Genomic DNA, 23,189 nt, shown 5'->3' on the forward strand with positions numbered 1-23,189 from the left:
CGCAGCTACTCATGTGATGTAAATTGGTTCATATGGTGGAAAGAAATAAACTAAGTGTAATTAAGAATCACACGTCTCCAACTATATCTCTCTTTCTGCTAATTTAATGCACACATTGTCTTTTCTATGAGGCGTACGTCGCTTTGGGGAAAAGCGCCTGCTAAAAGAATCAATGTAGATAAATGTATAGTGTGCGTTCTGGGCGTATGGTGTGTGTTTGTCAGTACTGACATGCACCTCTGGATACTGAAAAGAGAGAAGTGTGAGACAGGTAATGAGGCCTTGGAGGAGGATCCGCACAGAGGTGATTGCTCTCATTCCGTGTCCTAGTACAGTGAAAACACATTACGTCGGCTTGCATACACGTGTTGTACGAGCACACGTGTCACTGTGGCTCTGGATACAGGTGCACACGCGTGTCAGTGCAGCTCTGTCAACTCACAGTCCTCTCGGGTCTTGATGCGGAGCACGTTGCTGCGCACTCCATCGCCGGCCTGCGTGTAGGCCAGCACCTGCACGCTGTAGTTGGTGAACTTCTCCAGGCCCTTGAGCTCCACCTGCTCCCTGGTGGTGGTGATGTTCTGCATCTCGCCCCATTCTGGGTTGCACGGGAGAGCAGGAAAGAGGAAGGGGAAGGGTTTCGGGGTTGGCGTCATGAGGCTGGCGTGGCTTTCATTAATAATGACATCGAGCTGGACTCCCGCACCAGACCCCCACAGCACCCACCTCCATCGGGGAACAGGGACCAGAAGACCACACGGTAGCCCTTGAGCACCCCGTTCAGGGTCATCCGTGGAGGCTCCGACCACGTGATGACCGCTTCATCTGAAGTGACCGTGACGGCACGCACATTCTGGGGGGGCTGGCTGGGCACTGAGGTGGGGGAAGAGAGGTAAAAGGTTACGAGCAGCGCTTAGATGCTCTGCTGGAGCAGTTTAGGTGAAGCACTACATAAAGTACAAAACTATACAAAGTACTACATGAAAAAATCTGTCGCTTCTCATCATTTTTTTTCTAATTACAGCTACGGAACCCGATTATAAATGGCCACTTCCATTAAAAACAAAGAGGCCCATTCACTCAAAATGTGGATTATTTTCAGTATGGCAGCACGAGGGGTCAGAGAGAAAATCATTTCATACTGCTTTCAGCATCCTTGCCACGTGAGCCTCCACACGCCTGCGCCATGACAGGTGCGCCGCACGCCGTTCCCCTCACCTGTACTATTACCGCGACTTATTTTTTGGGCACTTGATATTTCGATTTTTCTGTCACGTTGTCTGGCTTCCGCGGTATTTCATTCACCGGCTCTCCAAGGAAAGGTTAATTACGCAGGGCTCTCTCTATTCAGAGCCCACAGCCGTGTATGTGTATCACGGGTACCGGCTGTTTTTTCAGATCCCTGACTCATTTTCATCGCGGATGGTGCTTTCTTAGCACGAGAGCCGTCCTCCGCTGTGGATGCGCGTCACGTGTCGGCGCTTTCGCCAATTCGACTTTCGAACTGGCTGAATAAAATAAAGGCGCCTTTGAGCCGGACCGGAATTGGGGCACCCGTCTGAAAGAGGCTGCGGCAGAAAGAACAGAAAGAAGGAAGGAATGGAGTGGAGACGGGAAGGAAAGGAGACGGGCGACCCGCTCGCCTCGGCGGACATGCAGCTGGGGTGGAGAGGGAGAGCAGGACGCTGGTAGAGAGACAGAAAGCGGAGAAGCAAGGAAGGGGGGGGGGGGTCGGGGAAGAGAAATGACTGAACTCACTGAAGAGGCCTTGGGGCCCAACTCCACTCTGGCCAGCATCCCATACTTCGAACCGTCACCCACAGATGGCCTTTATACTAACTGCCATTTAGGAAACAACATTAGAGCCCAGGCCACAATCACTGCTCATTCATTACTTTTCTGCACCTCCAGCACACGCAGGGAGGGAGGGAGAGAGGGCACCAAGCAAGAGGCGGTTCGAGGGACCGGGGAGATACCAGGGAGAGGGAGCGAGGGAAGCGAAAGGTGGCTTTCTGGAGCGGCGGTGAGCAGGGGAAGGAGGACAACAAGCAGAAAGGATGGAGAAGAGGAAGATGAAAGGCGGGAGGCGGCGGACGAGACATTCAGCTGTGGGTAATTACACCTCGAGGAAAGCAACAAAATAAAAGAAGGGGACCCCGTAGACAAGCTAATTGTAATGGTTTTTACTACGCCTGTTATCATCATCATTATCGCCATCAATATCGCCGGCTTTGCGGCTGCAGCCAGCGCCAAGCGCAGGACATGACGGCGTGACGACGGCGAGCCGGAAAAGGCCCTCCCGGCTGAAGCCTGGACGGGGTCCCCTGGAGAGCATTGCAGAGAAATAACAGGGGCAGCAGGTGGCATGGTGTTTACAGAACTGGACCCGTGGATCTAGGCACACGGGGACAAATCCCCAGAAACAGGACCAGTATGAACCTTTGGGGTGTGTTCAGGAGAGCTTTCTATTTTTGGTGTCACATCCAAACCGGGCTGGCCCCTCATAACTGTCGATAAAGCGATTATAAAATACACAGTGCTGCTTGAAAGTACGTGAACCCTGTAGAGATGGTCACAATAAACTAATAAAATTAAGAAGTGGTTACGATTTACACTCCTGATTCTACTGACCTAGTTGGCGTTCACTGACTTTGCACCTGCACCACTTTCCAGCAGCACTGTACATTGTCACCTAATGCTGTGTGACACCTGTTAACTAACTTCATTCCTGGCCATTATCGTAAGTTCTACACTTCTTCTGGGAATGTATCATATATAGACTTCATTAACCTGAAATGATAACCACCCGTGTGAGTGTGTGTGTTCTCCTGAATTTGGCATTTGACACTCACACACACACACACACATTTTCAGAACCGCTTGTCCCATACGGGGTCACGGGGAACCGGAGCCTACCCGGTAACACAGGGCGTAAGGCCGGAGGGGGAGGGGACACACCCAGGACGGGACGCCAGTCCGTCGCAAGGCACCCCAAGCGGGACTCGAACCCCAGACCCACCGAAGAGGAGGACTGCGGTCCAACCCACTGCGCCACCGCACCCCCCTCTTTTGACACTCTTTGCTCTTTATTAAAGTCTCATCTATTCATTTCCTCGGGCCACATCTGACCAGATACAAAACGGCAGCACAAGGCACGGGGCTGGAGGGGAAGAAGGCACACCCCGGACAGGATGCCAGTCAGCAGCGGGGCACCCCCAGCAGGACTCAAACCCCAGACCCGCCAGAGAGCAGGCCCCGGCCAAGCCCGCTGCTCCACCCCCTCAACAACAAAACCATAATAATAATAATAATAATAATAATAATGGAGATCAGAAGAATTAAACCATGATGGATGAAACCCTGAACCACGATGTATGATAAGTGTTTCAGACTGGTCAAATCTGACCGAAACAGAAGGCTGAAGTGCGGAGAGGACCGACGGCTTTGTCACGATGGACAGCGGCATCCCAGGTGGCACCAAAGACGGGACCCGAACCTATGAAAATATGGGCGAGGCTGGCATGAAATAACAGCAGCAGCACATGAGGCGCTATAGTTGGAGGTGGGGGACGGCCAGGCGGGTGGGCAGGTGCTGTTGTTTTATGGTCGTAATGGGGCCTTTTGTGTTTCCCTCATCTGACAGTCTAATGAGCGCTCTAATTAAGCAGTGAGGGATGATGAGGGAGACGACTTCTGCAAAGAGTTCTCTCTCCCTGTGCTTTTCTTCCTAAAGTGTGTGTGTGCACGTGTGTGGGACAGCGCTCCATCCTGCCCTGATAGATCCATTAATGAAGGAAGAACAAGAGGGGAAGAGGAACATCCTGGCAGTTTGAGGGTTCGGGGAATTTCCTGCTCTCCGTGCCCATTGCAGTCAGCCTGGCGCGATCGGTCCCGGGTCAGAGCGGCTGCCAAGATTGCGCACAAAACAGGAAATAAATCAAGTAGCAACGAGAAGCTCTCCGCTCGCCGCGCACACAAACACGGTCCGGGGAATTGCAGCACCTCGGAGCCGTACTAGAGGACGTATTTCGGTACCTCGACACGGCCCTTCCTTCTCGCACCGGCTCTGCGGACACGTGCGTGACTCTGTGTGCGCGTAAGAATGCGTGCGATGTTTATTTGGGAGGAGGGATGACACTGGCCAGATGGAGGTAAACACATATGATGTTTAAAAGGAACTTTCCCTCTCTTCTGTCCTCTGCACCCCTTTCTCCAGGATCTCCTTTTTCACTGTGTGCTCCATACCCCTCCTGTTCCTCTCTCCCACCATCCCCCAGTCTGCCCCCCCCCCCCCCCCCCCAAACGCTGCAGTGCCATACCATCCTCCAGTGTGGTGGCGTTGATCTCTGAGCTGGAGGGACCCGTGCCGGCCCGGTTGAAGGCCTGCACCACCACGCCGTACTGGGCAAACTTCTTCAGGTTGTCCAAGGTGTAGACTTCGCTGTCACCCGTGGCCTTCATCTCCACTATACTGTACTGGCCGTTGCTGCCCGGGCCATTCTCCCGATAGCCGATCTGGTACCCGCGGATCACCCCGTTCTGCAGTTCCTTCTTGGGGGCCTTCGGGTAGAAGAGAAGGAGAGATTCAGGCGGTTGCTGATTGCACTGAAAGAGGAAGAGGTCGTTTTCCCTGCCATTATTCACTTTTACCAATATTTCAGTATTTACCGATACTCTCGAGTTCACTGGCTCCTCATCTTATGAATCCGTGTGGGATGAGAAGTTTGCAATTCGACTCGTTCATAAATCCTAAGCCACTTTCACTGTTTCTCGGCTCAATAACACAGACAGCCCTTGATTCATTTCCAAAGGAGATTGTGTAAAAATGTTGGATATAGCTATATTACTATAGTACTCCTGTTCTGTGTTTCACCATGGTCTCCGGAGAAACGACATTTCGTTCCACTGTATACAAGCTACATAGAGGAAGGACAATAAATACTACTTGAACTTGAACTTGAACTTCATATATAAAAAAAACAGCTTGTAAATTTTCATTTTAAAGAAGTTATTACACTTTTATTAGCTTCATTACAATTAAAATTATGACGGTAAGTCAAAAAGTATCCGCAATAAATTACTGCGGATACTTTCTGACTTTCCCTCGTAATTTAAAACGAATAAAGATAAAAATATGTTCTCTCCACGTATTGATTAAACTGATTTAATGAAGATAGCTGATCAATTCATCCCATAAAAATGTACAATGGGCTTCATCTGGTTAGTGATCACGGGACACAAGCCGTTAACAGTGTAGAGGAGAGGTGATTTAATATAAATATTCTGCTCGATACTGTGTGATGGACTGGTGTGTGTCCCCCCCCGTGGTGTACCTTGCCTGGCCTAGTGTTGCTAGGCTCTGCACCACTGCAACCTTGCCGTAGCATAAGCAGTTATTGATAGCGAGTGGATGACAGCGAGTATTCAGTTTGGGGTGTTTTACTGACACCTATGAGCTGGGCGCAGTAAGGCTGGTGGCTTTTGATCCACAACTTACACACATTTTAGAACAACAGTGAAGAAAATGCAATGACATGAGAATAAATAAAATGGAAAATATTCATATCTTCCAAAATGTGCAACTCAACTGTTCATAGCAGAAGGTGCCGGCATTCAGAGGAATGGCACAATGGCAATGCATAACTTACTTTCCAGGTGACGCGAATGCTCTGTGATGTCATTGGCTGCAGGGTCACCTCCATGGGGGGGCCATCAGGTGCTGAGGGGGGAGATGATGTTATATTTGAAAAGAGTTATGTTTTTGACAAGAGCTCCATAATCTGCTCACACTGGTTCTGCATCTACAGTAAGTTTTTCCTTTTCCTATTTTGTCTTTTTTTGAGCTGGACCTTTACATTTCTTTCATCTTTTTGGCCTCCTAGTGTCATGCAGCATAATGCCCTGGTCACCTACGTGCTTCCTCCGTGCTGATGGTGAGCTCCTTGCTGGGCTGGCTGCGTCCAATCTTATTGTAGGAGTACATGCGGATGCTGTAGACCGAGGCCGGGTGCAGCTCCACGATATTGGCCTGGTGGTTGGTGGGCGCGATCTTTCGTGTGGCATGCTTCAGGTCCCACGTGTCTGAGTTGGAAGGACGGAAATCAGAGTGTGGAGAGTCTTTTATTTTATACAAAAATAAAATACAACGAAGAGCACATTTTAACTCTCTTTCACTCCTATTTTGACCTCTTATAAATCCCAAATCAACAGAAATTTTCCCTTCATATGAACAGTTTTGTTATTTTGTTACTTTTTTGTCATACAAAAGGTCATACATGAGATAATCAATCATATTTTTATGAATACATTAGAACATGACACCTACACATCAGTCTGATTCATGGTACAGAGACAGCCAGTATCTGAGGTCTGGGAAGAGCCTGACATATAGAATGACAGCATTCCAGCACTGTGAGGGTAAAAGCATCTATATTACTTAGCAGGAGGCAAAGATGAAGCAGCAAAGCGATCAGGCTGAGGTTGAACAACTGGACTTCTGGCCAAAATGTTGCTGCTTCAAGTCCGTTTTGGATGAAAGATCAAAATCAAACATCAAGTCCCTTGATCTACGCTCAGGAGTGTGCGGCAGTTGGGGTCTGTTTTAAGCGGCTAAAACCCTTCCATCATGAGTTTTACGACTAGTTTTGTAAGGGAGAATGTCCACAGACGCACGACGCGTGGAGGGGGGGACCGGGTTTTGAGGAGGTCTCGGGCATACCGGACTTGTTCTTGTACTCAATGTCGAAGCTGGTGATGATGCTGTTCCCGTCGAACCTCTGGGTCCAGCGCAGGTTCATGCTCCTGTCTTTCACCTCCCGCACCTCTAGCTCGGGAGGGTCAGGGGGCTCTGCGGATTGGCAGAGGCAGGAGAGTTGCATGCATTGCATTCAATGTCATGACAAAGTTTTCCTTTAATAGTCGCTTAAAATATCTGATTTGCATAATTAATCTTGTATTATATTGCATTTTGTACATGAATTATAACATGGATAATTATCTCTATTAATATGTGCACAGGGGTAAGTAATTTGGAGGCTGCACAGTTTCAGCCTGGACACATACATAGAGACTGGTAAATATATGCATATATATGTGTGTGTGTGTGTGTGTGTGTGTCTTCATTGTGCTCGTGCATGTGTTTTCAGAGTCTGCTTGTGAGAGGTTCAGCTTGTGACTCCAACGAATGCAAGAATCGGGAGAGGCTGAAGGCTCAGGACAACTGGATTTCGAACCTTGTACAGTGAGCTGGATGAGGCCCCGCCCCTCTCCGTATGAGTTGATGGCATGGCAGGAGAAGAACACCGAGTCTCCACGCTCAGCAGGCTTCAGCTGCACAGATGGGCAGATGGGTAAGGGGAGAGGGAGAGAGAGAGAGAGAGAAAGAAAATGAGAGAGAGAGTTGGAGGGGTGTTCCATTCAGCTGCATAAGAAAATGTGGCAAAGGCAGGACATGTGCATCTCCTCTGACCTGCATGTCCTCCAGCAAAATCCCCTGAAGCCACTTGCCATCCTGCACTTATGTGCTCCGCGCACCTCACGAGCCGTGCCTCACCTTGAGGGTAGAGATGACCTCGTCGCTCTTCTCGTTGGGGCTGGTGGTGATGGAGTAGCGCGGATTGCGGTCTGGGTCGATGACGGTGTCACCCCGCTCCCAGCGGATGATGATGGGCCACTCGCCCCGCGCTGTGCAGTTGAGCTCCTTGTTCTGGCCCTTGATGGCCATGGTGGTGTTGGGGTGGTTCGTAATCATGGCTGGGACTGCACCGGGGCGGGAGGGTGGTGTGGGACAGAGGCAGGAGGACAAAAGGAGGAGTTGGAAGGACAACAGGGAGAAGACACGCACGTGCGGTTAGATGTAGGGGTCCTTTGGAGCACATGAGCATCTTCACAACTTCGTGTGAGTAGAAGAAGGTGACTCTCGCTCTCCCGCTAGCTCTTCATCTTCCCTGGCCTGCGAACCACCCCCCACCACCACCACGTCCCCGTATCGATCCACGAGGGCGCTGCTGTTTTGTTTTCATCACTTATTCATCCCCCCTCCTCCCGCACCCCGGCGTGCGCGGCAGACCACACTGAGGCAGGCACGGGAGAGGAACGATTCAATCGATAACACTAACACCGAGTTGTGCGGCGGCGCACGGGGCCTGTTCGCCGCCAACAGCAAGAGCAAAGGGGGTAATCCGGCACGGAGGACTGTCGGCTTTTTCTTTCCGAGGCGGCTTTCCCGCAGCCCGTGCGGGCTTCCCTGCTCAAACAGCACAAGTAAACTTCCTGGACGAGCTTGGAGCTCAGCTGGAGCTACGCAGTTAAAAATGGGGGCACTTTGATGAGATGTTTCGTTTTGCTGTCAATGACACCTAAATGCTAACATCAGCCAGAAACTATTTTGCTTCTGATGTGGCCAGAAGGAGCAAACGATGTTCATAATCACACACACATTTTTCTGAACCGCTTGTCCCATACGGGGTCGCGGGGAACCGGAGCCTAACCCGGCAACTCAGAGCAGAAGGCTGGAGGGGGAGGGGACACACCCAGGACGGGACGCCAGTCCGTCGCAAGGCACCCCAAGCGGGACTCGAACCCCAGACCCACCGGAGAGCAGGACCTGGTCCAACCCACTGCGCCACCGCACCCCCTCTGTTCATAATCACACATGCGGCTATTAGTGACCATTATTTTTCTGACACCTTTCCCCAAGGTGACTTACAATCGTACACCGTTATTTACAATGGCATACCACAGAATACACCTCGGCTGGTTTTACTGTATCAATTCAGGGAAGGATCTTGATCAAGAGCACTATAGCAGGAGTGGGGATGTGAACCCAGGTCCATGGCCACAAGGTGATTGCTCTAACCGCTGCGCCACCTGCTGCCCGGAGTACGTGCTCAAGACGGGTTGGAGAACACACATGCGGATGTTTCCAAAAGCGCTGTCTGCCAAACTATTGATTTTCATAGATTGTTTGAGGCATCAAACAGGGACTTAAGATGAAGGATATTACAGCATCTCACTGTCAAAGTGTCTCATCTGCTTTTGTTGGTGCACAGTCTTGAAATCGAGAGCTTCTGGAGTCGTACAGCTTTGTTGCTCTCTGAAATAAAAGCAGTGTTCAGTACTTGATCTAAACCAGTCCAGCTGCCTGCTGAAATGCAAAAAAAAAAAAGAAAAAAGTCCCATAATTACAATTCGGTTTGGATTTTCCGCAAAAAGGAATTCCGGGTTCCCTCAGAAGGCAGAACGGTGAGAGCAGCCCCACCGCCGCCTTAGCCCAGGCCTCCGTGTCATTTGCTTCCATCGATTTTCGGAAACTCTAACCACCAGCGTCACATCCGTTTCTCGCTTTAAGCGCTGAACCTCCCATTTCGGTAACTTCTCCACTCCGGTTCCTGTTTTGTTCACTTTTTACACAAATCTGTGGGAGTCCGGTTTATGGAACTGCATTCTTTTAAAACATATTGTACTTTCTTCTATCTTACCCCTTTGTATATTTATTCTTTTATATTTGTGTGGTTTTTATTTGTATAGTATTTGTTCACGGATTTTAGTAGTTTTAGGGTTGGGGTTTGTGCACTTTTAACTAACATTTTTAACGTGTGTGGGTTTTATTTGTATAGTGTTTTATCCATAGATTTTAATGGCTTTGTTTTATCAGGTGATTCTGAGCACTTTGAGTTTTTATACTGATGATTACTCATGTGTATGTCTGTTTTGTATTTATTTGTCTGTTTTTAGGGGTATGATCAAATTTTATACTGTAATTTCGAAGTATTTAATGTGTTTTGAAGGAAGCATGTATTATGATATGATGACTTCGGTTGAGCTGCTATTGGGGGACAGTCCTTTTGCGGGTATGTTGGTGTGGAAGACATGGGTCAGTTATATTTTTTGAAGCCAGAAAGGGATTGTTATGGGAAAGACTTTGTCTTGACAATGTATTTTATGTAATAGTTGTTTAGTAATTTTGTTGACCAACTGCAGGAAAATGGTGTTGGGTTTGTCTGATTGTGGATTTTTAATGTATTGTTTTGGTTGTGTATTATTGATAACTTTATCAAATAAAGTTTGGATAAAAAAAAAAAAAATCTGTGGGAGTCTATATGAGCTCTTTCATTCTCTCTATAGAACTGGCTACAAAACATCAAAAATAAAATGAGACCAAATAAGCATAGGGCATCAAAAAATAATAATAAATGCTGAAACGCTCGCACACACACACACACACACACACACACACACACTGCAGCTGGTGATGCCTCCTTCTCCATTATTTGTTACCCCTATCTGCACCCCCCTCCTCATTATCTTCTCTTCTCTTTGTCTTTTGTTCCCCCTTTCCTCCGGGGCGGTGGTGGGGAGGGGGGAAGCTGTGTAATTGTCAGGGGGGCAGATCATTGATTCACAAGGAAGTGAATGGCATGTAAATGGTTGTAAGGCCTGAGATTGATGAGGTGATCAGAGCATTGTGCGAGTCTCTTTATTTTGCTGGCTGAATTGATGGGACGGCGCCGTCTGCTTTCAGCAGCAGAGCTTCACCGTTCTGAGGTCCCCTTGGGACAGTCGGGGACCGCAGTAGGACCCCGTGGCACCGAGGGACTCATACACCTGTGCGGAGCCCTGTGTGTGAAGGACATCTGGCTGAACTCACTCTTAACGGTGAGGAGCATGCTCTTGCTGATGTCGGAACCCACGCCGTTGCTGGCCTGGCACAGGTAGTACCCGCGGTCTTCCTCGAGGACATGGCGGATCAGCAGCGACCCGTTGGCCAGGATCTGGATCCGACCGGTCAGCGGCACTGGGTGGTACTGCTGAGGATTCCCTATTCCTAGGAGAGAACGGAGACGTGTTTCAGTTGATGCTGTCGCAGCCTTTTTGAATTCCGCGGTAACGCTCAGGATACATACCTTTAGCGTGCTTCCACATCACTTTCGGCGGGGGGTAGCCGTCCACGGAGCAGTTGAGGACCCCTGCCTTGCCGTAGATCCCATCCTGGTTGTTGGGTTGGACCACAAACCGAGGAGGGACTGGGGGAATACGAGCCTCAAGTTACCTTCTTCTCCCTATAGCTCTTAACTATCCAGTCTCAATATTTACTTTTATTACTGTTGTTATTATTATTACTACTACTACTACTACTACTAATAATAATAATAATAATAATAATAATAATAATAATAATGGGGCGGCATGATGGTGCAGTGGGTTTGGCCGGGTCCCGCTCTCTGGTGGGTCTGGGGTTCAAGTCCTGCTTGGGGTGCCTTGCGATGGACTGGCGTCCCATCCTGGGTGCATCCCCTCCCCCTCCAGCCTTGTGCCCTGTGTTGCCGGGTTAGGCTCCGGTTTGCCGCGACCCCACTTGGGACAAGCGGTTCTAGACATTGTGTGTGATAATAATAAATTTAACTTTTGCTTTTCTGCAAAGGAACTTACAGTGGTAGTTTTGCATTCATGATCTGCTCATTTATATAGCTGAGGGTAAACACCTCGCTCAACGGAGGCAGCATGAGGAGTAGTGGTCAGAGCTGCCGCCTTGCATTCAAAAGACGCAGGGTCGAATTTCAGTTCCTTCTCTAGTACCCTTGAGCAAGTTACATACCCTGAATTGATGCAGCAAAAATTATGCAGCTGTATAAAAATGGGTAAATAATTGCAAGTTGCTTTGGAAAAAAGTGTTTGCTAGATGAATGAAGAACTAAGGGTTCTGCAGCAAGAGTAGGGATTTAGCCTCAGGTACTTCAGTTTCAAGGTGACAGTTATAACCACTACACCACCCTCCCTAACCCTGACCCCTGCCTTCTATGTCCTACATCCCTTCATCATTTCTTTCTATTTATTAAATTCCACTGCTCCTGACTCCCATCCTCCCACCTCCACAGTGAAGATGAGTTTTTGCTCGCAACCCCCTCCCTCTCCCCTTCCCCGGTCTTACCAGTGACGATGAGCTGCCTTTCGGTGCTCACGGTGGCGGCGTCATTGCTCGCGATGCACGTGTAGTTGCCATTGTGCTTAAGCGAGACCTTGGGGATCTGTAGGGAGCTCATGTACTCCTTGGTCTCAATGTTGACGCCCGAGGAGCCTGAGACGATCTCCTGCCCGTCTTTGCGCCACGTGATGCGGATGGGCATGTCCCCCGACGCCACCACGCAGGCAATGTACATCAGCTTCCCGATGGACGTGGGTGGGAAGTCAAAGGGCTGGATCAAGGGTGGGACTTCGGGGGTGGGAGCGATGGGAGAAAGTGGTTTTGGTGAAGTAACGGAACAGAGTGGTAGGGGGTTCGAGGGGTTTGCAATTCGCAGGTGTGTACAGATGGAGGAAAAGGGGTACAACCAAAGAGTGTTAAATGTGTGGGAGGGAAAAGTCAGAAAGTCCATTGCAGGGGGTCAGAAGGAGGCCATAAGGAGGGGGGGCAGAGAATAAATTTCATGTTAACATATCTGCCCCCTGGCAGTGAACAAAGGCAGAGCCAGTGGACTGGTGCGCGATGCCCTCTGTGATGTGCAGTGTAATCCTGGACCCTCGTGTCTCCATGTCCCCCATCATCTCCAGCCCATAATAGCTGCTCTAATTTGAGCCCAATTGGCAAAGAGAATAATACTGTTTCCATGGCAGCGGCAACGGGGGTGGGGGTGTGTGCAACAGCTGAGACATCTGGGGGATTTAATCTGGGGCTCGTTATATTTCATCTAATTAAATCAGTGACATGACAAGACAAGGCCCACATCACATGACACACTCACACTCTCACTCTCTCACACACACACACACACACACACACACACTCAGAATATGACATGTGCCCTACACATGTACATGCACACAGATAAGATGCTTCTTGATACACACTGAGACAAAAGACAGACAACATTGCTACCATCTAATAGAAACTCTCTTCCTCACACACACACACACACACACACACACACACGCGCGTGCGTGCACGTATGCACAATCAGCAGTTGATGAGTGGATGAAATGTGCAGTTTCCCATTAATCCTACTAATCAGAGGCCATTAGAGAGCTTTCTTTCTTTCTCAGTAATGGCAGTGGAGCCTGGGAGAGCGGCCAGGGATGGTTTGCGTGTGGCGCTGTGGAGCTGTGTGTGTGTACGGTGCAGAGGCTCTGATGACGGTGCCCTCTCAGGCGGGACATCCGTACTGCGGGGCCGTCACTGCCAGGGCTCACCTTTGACAGTGACGTAGACATTCTGGCGAATGTAGATCTGCGGCTGGATGAGCACGCTGCACACGTAGGCACCCTCGTCCATGCCCTTCTGCACGTCGCTCAGCTTGAGCGTGCCGTTCTCGTAGACCACCTGCCGGTGGTTGTCAGGCAGGAGCAGCGCGTCCTTGTACCACTTGATGGAGTAGTAGGGGTAACCGATCACCCGGCAGTTGATGTAGGTATTGCGGCCCGCCACTGCAGTAATGTTGCGCATTGGCCGGATGCTGGGGGCACCTGGAGAGTGGGGGGGGCATACAAGAAGGAAGGGGAAGGAGAATAAGGAGTGGAACATGCAGAATGAGGGGTATTGAAAGGCGGATTTGATTGGGGGGAGGAAACAGAGGCCGGAGGAAAAGAAGGGGGAGGTGGGGGAAAGAGGGGGTTAGGATGGCCCTCTCCTCATTCAGCAGTTTTTGACACGATGACACTGTGAGTGTTGGTGTGCATCCATGATGACTCTCTGAGTGTAAAACTTATGGGATCATCCGTCCCTGCGATTTAGGAGGATGTTCTGCACCAAATGCCAAACGGAAGATGTGCCTAGAATGAGAGAGAGCTTTAGCGTGTGACAACACTTACAGCTGGAAGGAACCCACGATAACTGCAGGCCTGAGGTCACAGGCGACCACACCAGGATATGGGTGATAGCGCCACATAGAATTGCTTCGTGTTGCTAGTGATTTTATCCATATTCAAAGTGAAATCAACTTTACTCCGAATGGCATATTGCGTTGGAGAAAAGAATTTGCCAAATGCATAAAAGTAAATGTGAATGAGCTCATCATGGTATCAAGAATATACACAGGGATGGCGCTAACCGGCCCACGAACCCTGTTTAACCATGTTTGGACTTCAGTATTTCGGTCGTTGATGACTGTTACTTTCTTGTGATTAAGTACATGTCACAAATACCATATTCACCGTTAACAATGGACATCGGTATTACGACCGTAGAGGACAGAATCCCAAAGTTGGCACAGTGGGTGGGACGGGCCACTCAGTGAAGCCTCCTCTGCCTCAGTTAGTTCCAGACTCACTGAAGAGCAAGACCGTGCAGAAGAAAAGCTCCTAAAGCAGGGGTCTCAAGTAGCAGGAATTAACATATGGAGCTGTCCTTGGTACAAATGCCCTCTCGGGGAGCGCTGTCCAAGGTCCTGATGTACAGAGGTGGGTCTCTTAGTATGGTGTTTATCTTGAGCAGGTCCCACAAAGAGCAAGAAGTGAGGCGAAGGTTGTGCAACACCTACCTAACATAGTTATTGTACTTATTTAATGTTTGTTACCTTTGTCTGTTAGCTCTCCTGATCTTTTGTTCAGCGCTCCAAGTCACTGAGTGAGTAGAGCGCTCTATTAAAATAAATTGAAATTAATGAATTAGTAATAATAATAATACTATTAAAAGGACTATGCTTAAATTTTACTGGAGGCCTACAGCCTGATGGTTGCCCTTGGAAGCAAGGTCAGGGTGACATTTTCCGTAGGCGGTGAATTGGGACTTGAGCCTCACCCAACACCTTCTGGGATTCTGTCCTCACACCCAACAGAAGGACAACACAGACGGACAGCGAGACAGACAGTGAGACAGACAGAGAGCAACGACGAAGGAGGGGAGCCGTGAGATGGCGAGGAATTCATCAGGAAACTTTTCAAAGAAAAAAGATGACTTGAGATCTGAGGACAGGTGCAAAAATAGGACCATGGACAGCCCTGATACAATAACATAGAGGCAGGACGCTGGGACAGGTGAGACTGAAACAGGATAGGAGTGTTTTAGCATGAGGGGAGGCGTGATAGGAACTGGTGACTGTGTGCTGGAGAGGGAATGGAGCATGCTGGGAAGAGGTCGGCACACCAGCCGTCCTCTCTCTCTCTCCTGCTCTCTCTGTCTCCTGTAGCTCAGTGTGTGTTGGGCTTTGAAGTCACAGCTTTGACAAGGGAGCCCCTGATGTATTATTCACGAGCTCCGTCGCACAGCACCGCGCGGGTACACGCACGCGCACTCATACAGATGGGAAGCGCAAACACTCGATCGAAAGCGGAACACGTGCGCCCGTACGCATGCCAGCCCAGGAAGAGCACACAAAATGTTCACACGAGATATATTTCCCTCTGGCAGCATAAACATATACATGCATAGACATATACGGTGATTTACACGGAAGAAAAATGACCGCTGACGTGAAGCTCACGCTTTAAGGAGCTCCGTCATTCGTTCACGGACAGAAGAGCCCATGTCGATGTACTGGTGCAAGCTGAGTTTTCAGGGTGCATCGGTGTGTCGGGGGAGCAAATCAGTGCAAGTGTGTGTTGTTGTAACCCAATAGTGGAGTAGTGAAGCCCTTTTCAACTGCCCCTGATTGTCCCTCTTTGCAGTGCTGAATACAGTGGGAGGGTGAGGAGGGTTCTTGGAGGTACTACTGCCCATGCCCATGAACCCGCCTGCTCAGTGAGGACAAGATTCCACCCTTCAGTGAGGAAAATCACATTGACAGTCATCCCCACTGAGGTTCTGGCCATGGTTCTGATACATAGTCAACCATGGGCACTCTGTCTGTGGTTCTGATCCGGAGTCTATGCTGGGGGCTCTGTCCATGATTCTGACCTTGAGATGTACACTCGGGGGCTCTGTCTGCAGCTCTGATCCTCAGGGACACACTGGTACTCAGTCTAGGGCTCTCATAAACAGACCCATTCATATACTCACAGCATGGCCTCTGTCCATGGTTCTGAACTATAGAGAAACACTGGAAGCTCTCTCCATGGTTCTGATCTAGAGACACACACTATGAGTTCTGTCCGTGGTTTGGATCTATGGATACACACTGGGGACTCTGCCCATGGTTCTGATCCATAGATCCACACAAGGAGCTCTAGCTATGGTTCTGATAGACAGATATTCACCGGGGGCTCCGTCTGTGGTTCTGACCTATAATTACACACTGGGGGCTCTGTCCATGGTTCTGATCTACAGAGACACACCAGGAGCTCTGATCTACAGAAATCCACAAGGAGCTCCACCCATGGTTCTGATCCACAGAGACACACTAGGAGCTCGGTCCATGGTTCTGATCTACAAATACACACTATGAGTTCTGTCCACGGTCTGGATCTATAGATACACACTGGGGACTCTGTCCATGGTTCTGATACGTGTGTAGCTCCACACAAGGAGCTCTGTCTATGGTTCTGATTGACAGATACTCACTGTGGGCTCTGTCCGTGGTTCTGACCTACAGATACACAGTGGGGGGATGAGTGTCCTTGTCAGAAGTTCCATATTGAGACCCTGTTCATGATTATGTTTCAAAGACCCACTTGCAATCTCTGTCCATGGTTCTGATTCAGAGTCCCTGCTGCAGCTCTTGGCGCTGCTGGCACAAGCTCAGGCATATGGGGGGGGTGTGGAGGTGCGAACGCAAGGGAACGAAACGGCTACAGAGCAGCATATGGGTGAAAATAACAAAGGGAGGAGAGTGTGAGGAGAATGGACTTGGGGAGGGAGGGAGGGTGGGGTGGGGCACCAAGGCAGGGACATAGCAAGAGAAGAAACCGAATGAGAGCGATGGGAACAGTGAAGAGAAACAGAGGGAAGGAGTGAAGACAAACCCCGCCCTCCCTCCCACCCTCCCACACACACACACAGGTTTGGGGTTTCACTTGGAGACCCTATGGCTGATATTGAAAAGTAGACAGGCACCTCTTACGTTTATGCGCGCTTGGTACTCGGCGCTACCGGCGGAGTTGCGAGCGGCGCAGCGGTACACGCCCCCGTCACGGATCTGTGGGTTGCTCACGTTGACGTGGGAGACGGTGCTGCCATCTGAGAGTGTGTACTGGCTGGTGCGATGCGTGGAGTCACGTGCCACGGGCTCATCATCCAGTGTCCAGGTGATGGTGGGAGGAGGCGCTCCCTTGGCCGCGCACATGAGGGAGAAGGGTTCTCCGGGGCCAACCACCCGCTCGCTGAAGGAGGACACGATGCGGGGCGTCCCGTCTGGGGGTGAGAGGTGGGGTAAGGGGAGTACAGGTAAACAGTCAAGCCGACATGACATTCACACCTCCTTGTGCTGTACACCACTGTAGAACAGACTGAACTTGCAGTGATCTCATACCCTTGAAAATGGTAGAACTACCGCAGTTCAGTATCCATCGGAACAACTTCGTAAAGCATAAAACTGCAAAGCGAAAGACACTTTGCATGAGAACCTCTAAAGGAGCGATTATATAATGAAATATCCCGAACTAAACAGTCTAGACAGGGAACATTTACATAAGAATTAACAGCTGACAAACTGAAAACTAACTCAGCATTTCTGGAACATTTCCCCCGCCACATGCACTCACTCTTTGGGTTTCAAGAATCAAGCTATGAACTTCTGATGATAGAAACATTTTCAGCTTATTTTCAATTCTGTATTTTCTCCGATTATCGATTTTCTGAAATTTTTGCTCACTGCAGAGCAAACCGAGCCTTTGTTTACCCACCGAGCCTAGAGCAAAGCCTCCAAAGAGAACGCTGTGGGACCGACTTAATTCAACTCACTTCCACGGTGTTTGCAGCAGTCGAAAGAGTGTTGGCAGTCAGCGAAAAGACAAGGAACGGTGCTCATGTTAACGGGATGAATAGGTCAACTGTCAGTACTGAATATGAGTTTGAGGAGACAACACTTTTATTTTCAGTCATCTGGAATTTAGATTAAAAGCAAATTGTGAGGCTTCTACTCACTAGAGGAAGTAAAAACTTAATAACGAGCAAATTGATTTACAAGAAGTCCCAGTTGTGCTCATAAGCTGAGAAGCCAGAGTACAGTATTACACATGAGGACACTGAAAAGACGTGATACAGCGACCACGGAATGAACCTCAAAGTGTTACGCAACTGGTCTCAGCCCCTCGAGCGTCCCCGCCATATATGCTCCCTCACCCTCCAGCAGTATGATGGAGAAGTCCTGGGCAGTCTGGTCCTTGCGGGTAGCGAAGCACTGGTAGGCCCCAGAGTGCCTCTTCTGGGCAGCGGTGATGAAGAGCGTTTCGTTGTGGACCCCTTGGATGGAGAAGTGTTGGTCAGGGGTCACGGGCTCCGTGTTCCGGTACCAGGTCACGGTGAACTCTGGCGAACCCTGCACGGTGCAGGTCAGAATCACCGTGCTGCTGATGCCCGTCTTCAGATTCTTCGGAGACAGGGTCACTCGTAGGGGGTCTGAGGGCGCAGCAGTGGACAGAACAGTCACCGGGGGGTGGGGGTGGGGGTCGCAGTGCTATTTTGCTATTACAGAACACTGGTGTGTCTTTAATAGGAAATTCCTGTTTCTTTGACTGTGCGTATTTATGGATGTTTGAGTTCTCCATTACTACATTAATGCTTACATGTTCACATGAGCAGTGCACGTGTGTGCGGTGGGGGGCGGCTAGTTCCTGCCCTAATGTGTGTGCATGTGTGTGCGTCTCTGTGAGTGAGAAAATGTCAGTGAGCAATAAGGCAGCTGGTGTTGTGAGCTGGGGGCAGCGCCATACTCACCCCCCTACCCACCCTGTCAGAGCCATTGGGACAGCAATGCCATGATGTGCCCAGTGGCAAAGTGCTGCCCTCCTCCCTCTCCCCCGCCGTCTCTCCTCTCTACCACCCTCCCACACCCCCCCACACACCCTCTCCCCCCGCTGCCATCAGCTCTACTCCATGCGGAACTCTCTCTCCCGCTCATGTCCGTGTCCCTCACCGTAAACTCAAACCCTGTACGCTTGACCCTGAATCTCACTGGGTCAGCCCTTGCTCTCTCTCTCCACTACCTCGCCGTCACCTCTCCCGACACCCCCGGTAGATGCCGGTGACACAAAGAGGGACTGGCATGCGCGCAAAGTGTGCTGTCCCACTGCGTTGCCCACGACGACCACTCATGGGGGCTCCTATCTGAAGGGGCAGGGAAATATTACTGTCCCTTGAGCTCGAGGCTCAAGTTCAGATGTGGCAGGGGCCAACCCCAAACGCCCACCCCTCAACTGCCCGAAGCAGTTAAAGCGCTGCCCCCCCCCCAACCCCCGTCAGTGACACGGCTCTGTTTGTGTTCCTCTATCTACCATCTTCCTCTCGTTCCCGGGGCTCGAGCTGATGAGACGATAGCAGGAGGAAGCGGCAGGCTGAGGAGCGGCGCGGCGGCGGCGATGGCGCTTGGCTGACTTTCACAAACGGTGCATATGCTAAGAATGTATAAATATTCTATTACGCTGTCAAGGAAACGGAGCGCAGGCGTCTAAAAGCAATCTGAAGCGAATGAGGGAATTCGCGTGACAAGCGCGCTCAGGTGCGATCCGCGAACAACAAAGATAATATTGTCACACCGCATCATAAACAAATGATTTCCCTGCTTAGACTGATTCTATAGATTTCTTTTATTAGAAGCAGGGGCCATCCCGCCCCGCAACCGCCTTCGCGTCTGGCCACCCCTACTCACCGATGACGTTGAGGTGCCCCGTCACTTCCTTGGAACCGAAGCTGTTGGTGACCTCGCAGATGTAGTTGCCGCTGTCCTCCTGCCGCAGATCGCTGATCGTGAGGCCCGTGAGGCGACGCGTCCAGCGTGAGTCGGCAGGCAGCGGCCGGCCATCCTTCAGCCAGCGGATGGTGGGGTTGGGGTACCCCGAGGCGATGCAGGGCAGCTCGACGCTCCTCCCCGCCTGCACCTCCCCCGATTGAAAGCTGTCCAGTATAGAGGGGGTGGACTCCGTGGGGTCTGCGAGAGGTGGGCAGCGTTCAGAGGCCAGAGGTCAGAGGAGACGGACACAAGCGCAGACATGAGCTTGTCTCTGCTTTCCTCTCATGCACCGCCACACAAGATCACGAACGCACGCAATCACGCGCGGAGGCCGGGAGCTTTACCCAGCACGGAGAGCCTGGCGCCGTTGCTCTGCCGCGTCTCGCCGCTGTACTTGTGTTTGGTGATGCAGCGATAGGTGGAGAGGGCATCCTCCTTCTGCACGTCCGATATGTACAGGGCGCCGTAGGACGACAGGAAGAACCTGTTACCTGTGGGACGGATGGAGGGACCATGAGAAGACACACTGACAGCCCACAGGTTACGCATTTGATCGTCCACACGGGGCCTTGTATGCACCTGGCAGCTGCGCTTTGGACCATATTTGAAACACACACCGGTTGAAGCTGCTTGTCCCAAGCAGGGTTGCGGCGAACCGGAGTCTAACCTAGCAATACAGGGCGTGGGGCCGAAGAATGAGGGGACGCACCCAGGACGGGATGCCGGTCCATCACAAGGCACCCCAAGCGGGACTCAAACCCCAGACCTGCCAGAAAGCAGGCCCCAGCCAAGTCCACTGCGCCATCACGCCCACCGCCGTATGTGCAATTTATTCCAAATATTCATCCTGGAGACTTCTTGCACATTGCAACCCAGGTCCTAGTTCCCACAGCGGTCAGTTCGAAAGGTCCGTCTCCGAGTTATGAATCCCACTAACCAGATCCATAAAAAATCCGTCTGTTCTCAGTCCCAGAGATTGAAAGTTGACAAGAGTGACTCCCGAGTGCAACTGCAGTCAGGGCAGTAATGCGCACGAACCAGAGAAGACCCGATAATGGATCCACGAATAAGCGCATGAATGGACTCAAATGCACACATGAACGGAACCACGACTGGCCACGGGTTTTCAAGGACTGGGATACGCACACACACACACACACACACGCGCACACACTGAGCACAAATCACACGCGTTGAGCAATCCTCACTTCCTGCCAGTTAAAGAGAGACTGGATCCATGAGGGACGGGACCTCAGTGCTAATATTTCACATGGTTTATACCGTAACGGGATATGACGTTCCTGTTTAACTCTCGTAAGCGAGCGCCGATTTATCTTCATGTCGATAAAGGCTGCTCGACGTGCGGCACACCCAAGTGTGTATAAGTGTGTCGAGGCAACGAGAACGCGCAACCATGGCCTGGACCGACTCTCTTTACAGTTATGTATCGCTCTCGAGCGCTGACCTTTTCAAGCAGACTGTGCGTGTGGCAGCACTAAAAACGCAATCCTGACTTCGCGTCAAACCCAATTCCGCTCGATCCTCACCTCACGTCGTCTCCGGTCGTGGGAGAAATATGCCAGCTCAGCAAAAACACAAACGCAACCAAATTGGAGCCAGTCCACATACTAATGACACAGTGCAGAACAACCGGGTCTCAACATGCAGTGATGAATGTGTGCACGTGAGAACCGGCTGCTTCTTTAAATAAGGAAATTACGGGGCATTTTCACTCTTATACAAAGACCCAAACATTTTATTCTATAGATTCAGTTCCGGGCAGAGACAGTAATTAATAGAGGAAAGCGGTTAAACTACTTCCCATGGTGAAGTAAGTGTTATTACTTACCCATCTGACACCTTGGCTTACATTCACGCAGTAGGGTATTCTTACTGTATCGATTCAGGGTGAGAAGCTGACCGAGGTTATTATAGCAGGAGGGGGGGGTTCAAACCACACACCTTTGGGTTGTAAGGCATCAGGTATAACCACTGCCCACCTGCCAACGTGCGCGTCGTCCCCATTGAGGACGCGTGGTTGGAAAGTTTAGCCGTACAGGGTGCGTTTCAAGGAACGGCACCTGAGCAATGGCTCCATTCAGTATGGAAAAAGGGCGGGATGTATGTGTGTGTGCGGTCTGGCCTGCTGTGCATCTATGCCCCACTTTCTGAGTTCCTAACACCTCCTAGCAGGCAGAGGAGGGCAGCGGAGGGAGAGGGGCCCTTTAATTGGGATGTGACGATCGGAGGTGCGGACAGGAGGCCTCACACCTCCCTCACACCCCGTCACCCCCTCCGCGTGCTGCCAGGAAAGCGTCTTCCAGCTATAGGTCAACATCTGGTGAAGCGGACTGCTGCGGAGGGACGGACGCTAACGGCCGGGGCTCGCGAATTAGCCGATTCACACTTAACAATGGGGGGGTTTGTGAGGGGGCGTGGCCGGCGTTTACGAATGGTGTGTGTAGGGGGACATCCGTGGGCTCAGGGAATAAAGAGCTGAGAACGCGTGTGTGTGGGTGTGTGCGCGTGAGTAGGGGGACCCCGGTGTGAGCGATGGCGATCGATGCACTTTACAGTCACAGCTCCATCGCAAACAGATTTATTAAAGCGGAGAAGACAGGCCTGGCTACCCTGGACCACGGAGCCACTCCATCACGCTAACAAGATGCCTGCCTCGCTGTCGGCGCTCATCCGCGGAGCCGCGCGCCGCACGCCGCGCACGTACCGCCCCAAACGCGCCGATACGCGTTCGGTGCCGGGGCGCATCGCCACGCGTGCTGCCCGGCACGTACCGCTGTACGCGTACCGCAGTGAATGTTCAGCCTTGCACGTACAGTCACACGTATGCTGCCACATGGGTACCGCCGCATTCCTACCGCCCCACACGCAGCTTCGCACATCTCTACCATACTGGCACATAGCGACATGGAGACACTACTTTGACACTCAAACGCAGTTGCTGTGACACGAACATCACTGTAATAATTTACTCGTTGAAATGATGCTTTTCCCCTACAGATGGTTTCTCTTACCATGTTCATAGGCAGGTCATGCGTTAAGCTACTGACAAGAGTTTGTCCATTTATACGGCAGGGTAATTTCCTCCATGTCAATTCAAGACCTTGGTCAAGGGTACAAGAGCAGGAGCAGGGATCTGAACCTAGATCCTTCCGGTTAGAAGGTGACAGCTCTAACTACTACACCGTCCGCTGCATATTAAAACATTATTAGCATATATGCAATGGACGATTGTTATTTATAGGTGTATGACTCACACCAGCCTACAAGGGCCTGTGCAGTTTGCCGTAACCCAGCTACTTCTCACATCAGCAATGTACCCCTGTACTCCACTCGTGTTCGTACCGGTGCGTCCTCCCTACAACAGGGAGGCAGCAAGCATCTTAATCCCGAGTCAATTCCTGATGTGTCCACGTT

The 23,189-nt window shown here is 50.8% G+C and overlaps 1 protein-coding gene across 5 annotated transcripts in view; it reads right to left on the reverse strand.

The window, feature by feature from the left end:
- Positions 1-23,189, reverse strand: part of dscaml1 (Down syndrome cell adhesion molecule like 1) — a 109,325-nt gene that overhangs the window by 21,736 nt on the left and 64,400 nt on the right. For 4 of the 5 annotated variants that reach the window (XM_029255841.1, XM_029255840.1, XM_029255839.1 and 1 more), the window contains exons 4-19: positions 20,099-20,245; positions 19,674-19,952; positions 18,149-18,424; positions 16,922-17,218; positions 13,186-13,458; positions 11,930-12,211; positions 10,905-11,024; positions 10,649-10,825; positions 7,553-7,758; positions 7,233-7,329; positions 6,719-6,847; positions 5,914-6,081; positions 5,649-5,719; positions 4,320-4,560; positions 727-873; positions 443-598 (exon numbers count right to left, since the gene is read on the reverse strand). In XM_029255841.1, coding sequence (XP_029111674.1) covers positions 443-598; positions 727-873; positions 4,320-4,560; positions 5,649-5,719; positions 5,914-6,081; positions 6,719-6,847; positions 7,233-7,329; positions 7,553-7,758; positions 10,649-10,825; positions 10,905-11,024; positions 11,930-12,211; positions 13,186-13,458; positions 16,922-17,218; positions 18,149-18,424; positions 19,674-19,952; positions 20,099-20,245 — 3,066 coding nt within the window. Of the gene's footprint in view, positions 1-442; positions 599-726; positions 874-4,319; positions 4,561-5,648; positions 5,720-5,913; positions 6,082-6,718; positions 6,848-7,232; positions 7,330-7,552; positions 7,759-10,648; positions 10,826-10,904; positions 11,025-11,929; positions 12,212-13,185; positions 13,459-16,921; positions 17,219-18,148; positions 18,425-19,673; positions 19,953-20,098; positions 20,246-23,189 lie in introns of those variants that run through there. The other variant, XM_029255842.1, reaches the window with a different exon arrangement.

The sequence above is a fragment of the Scleropages formosus genome, chromosome 10 (assembly GCF_900964775.1).
Source record: "Scleropages formosus chromosome 10, fSclFor1.1, whole genome shotgun sequence".
Lineage (NCBI taxonomy): Eukaryota > Metazoa > Chordata > Actinopteri > Osteoglossiformes > Osteoglossidae > Scleropages > Scleropages formosus.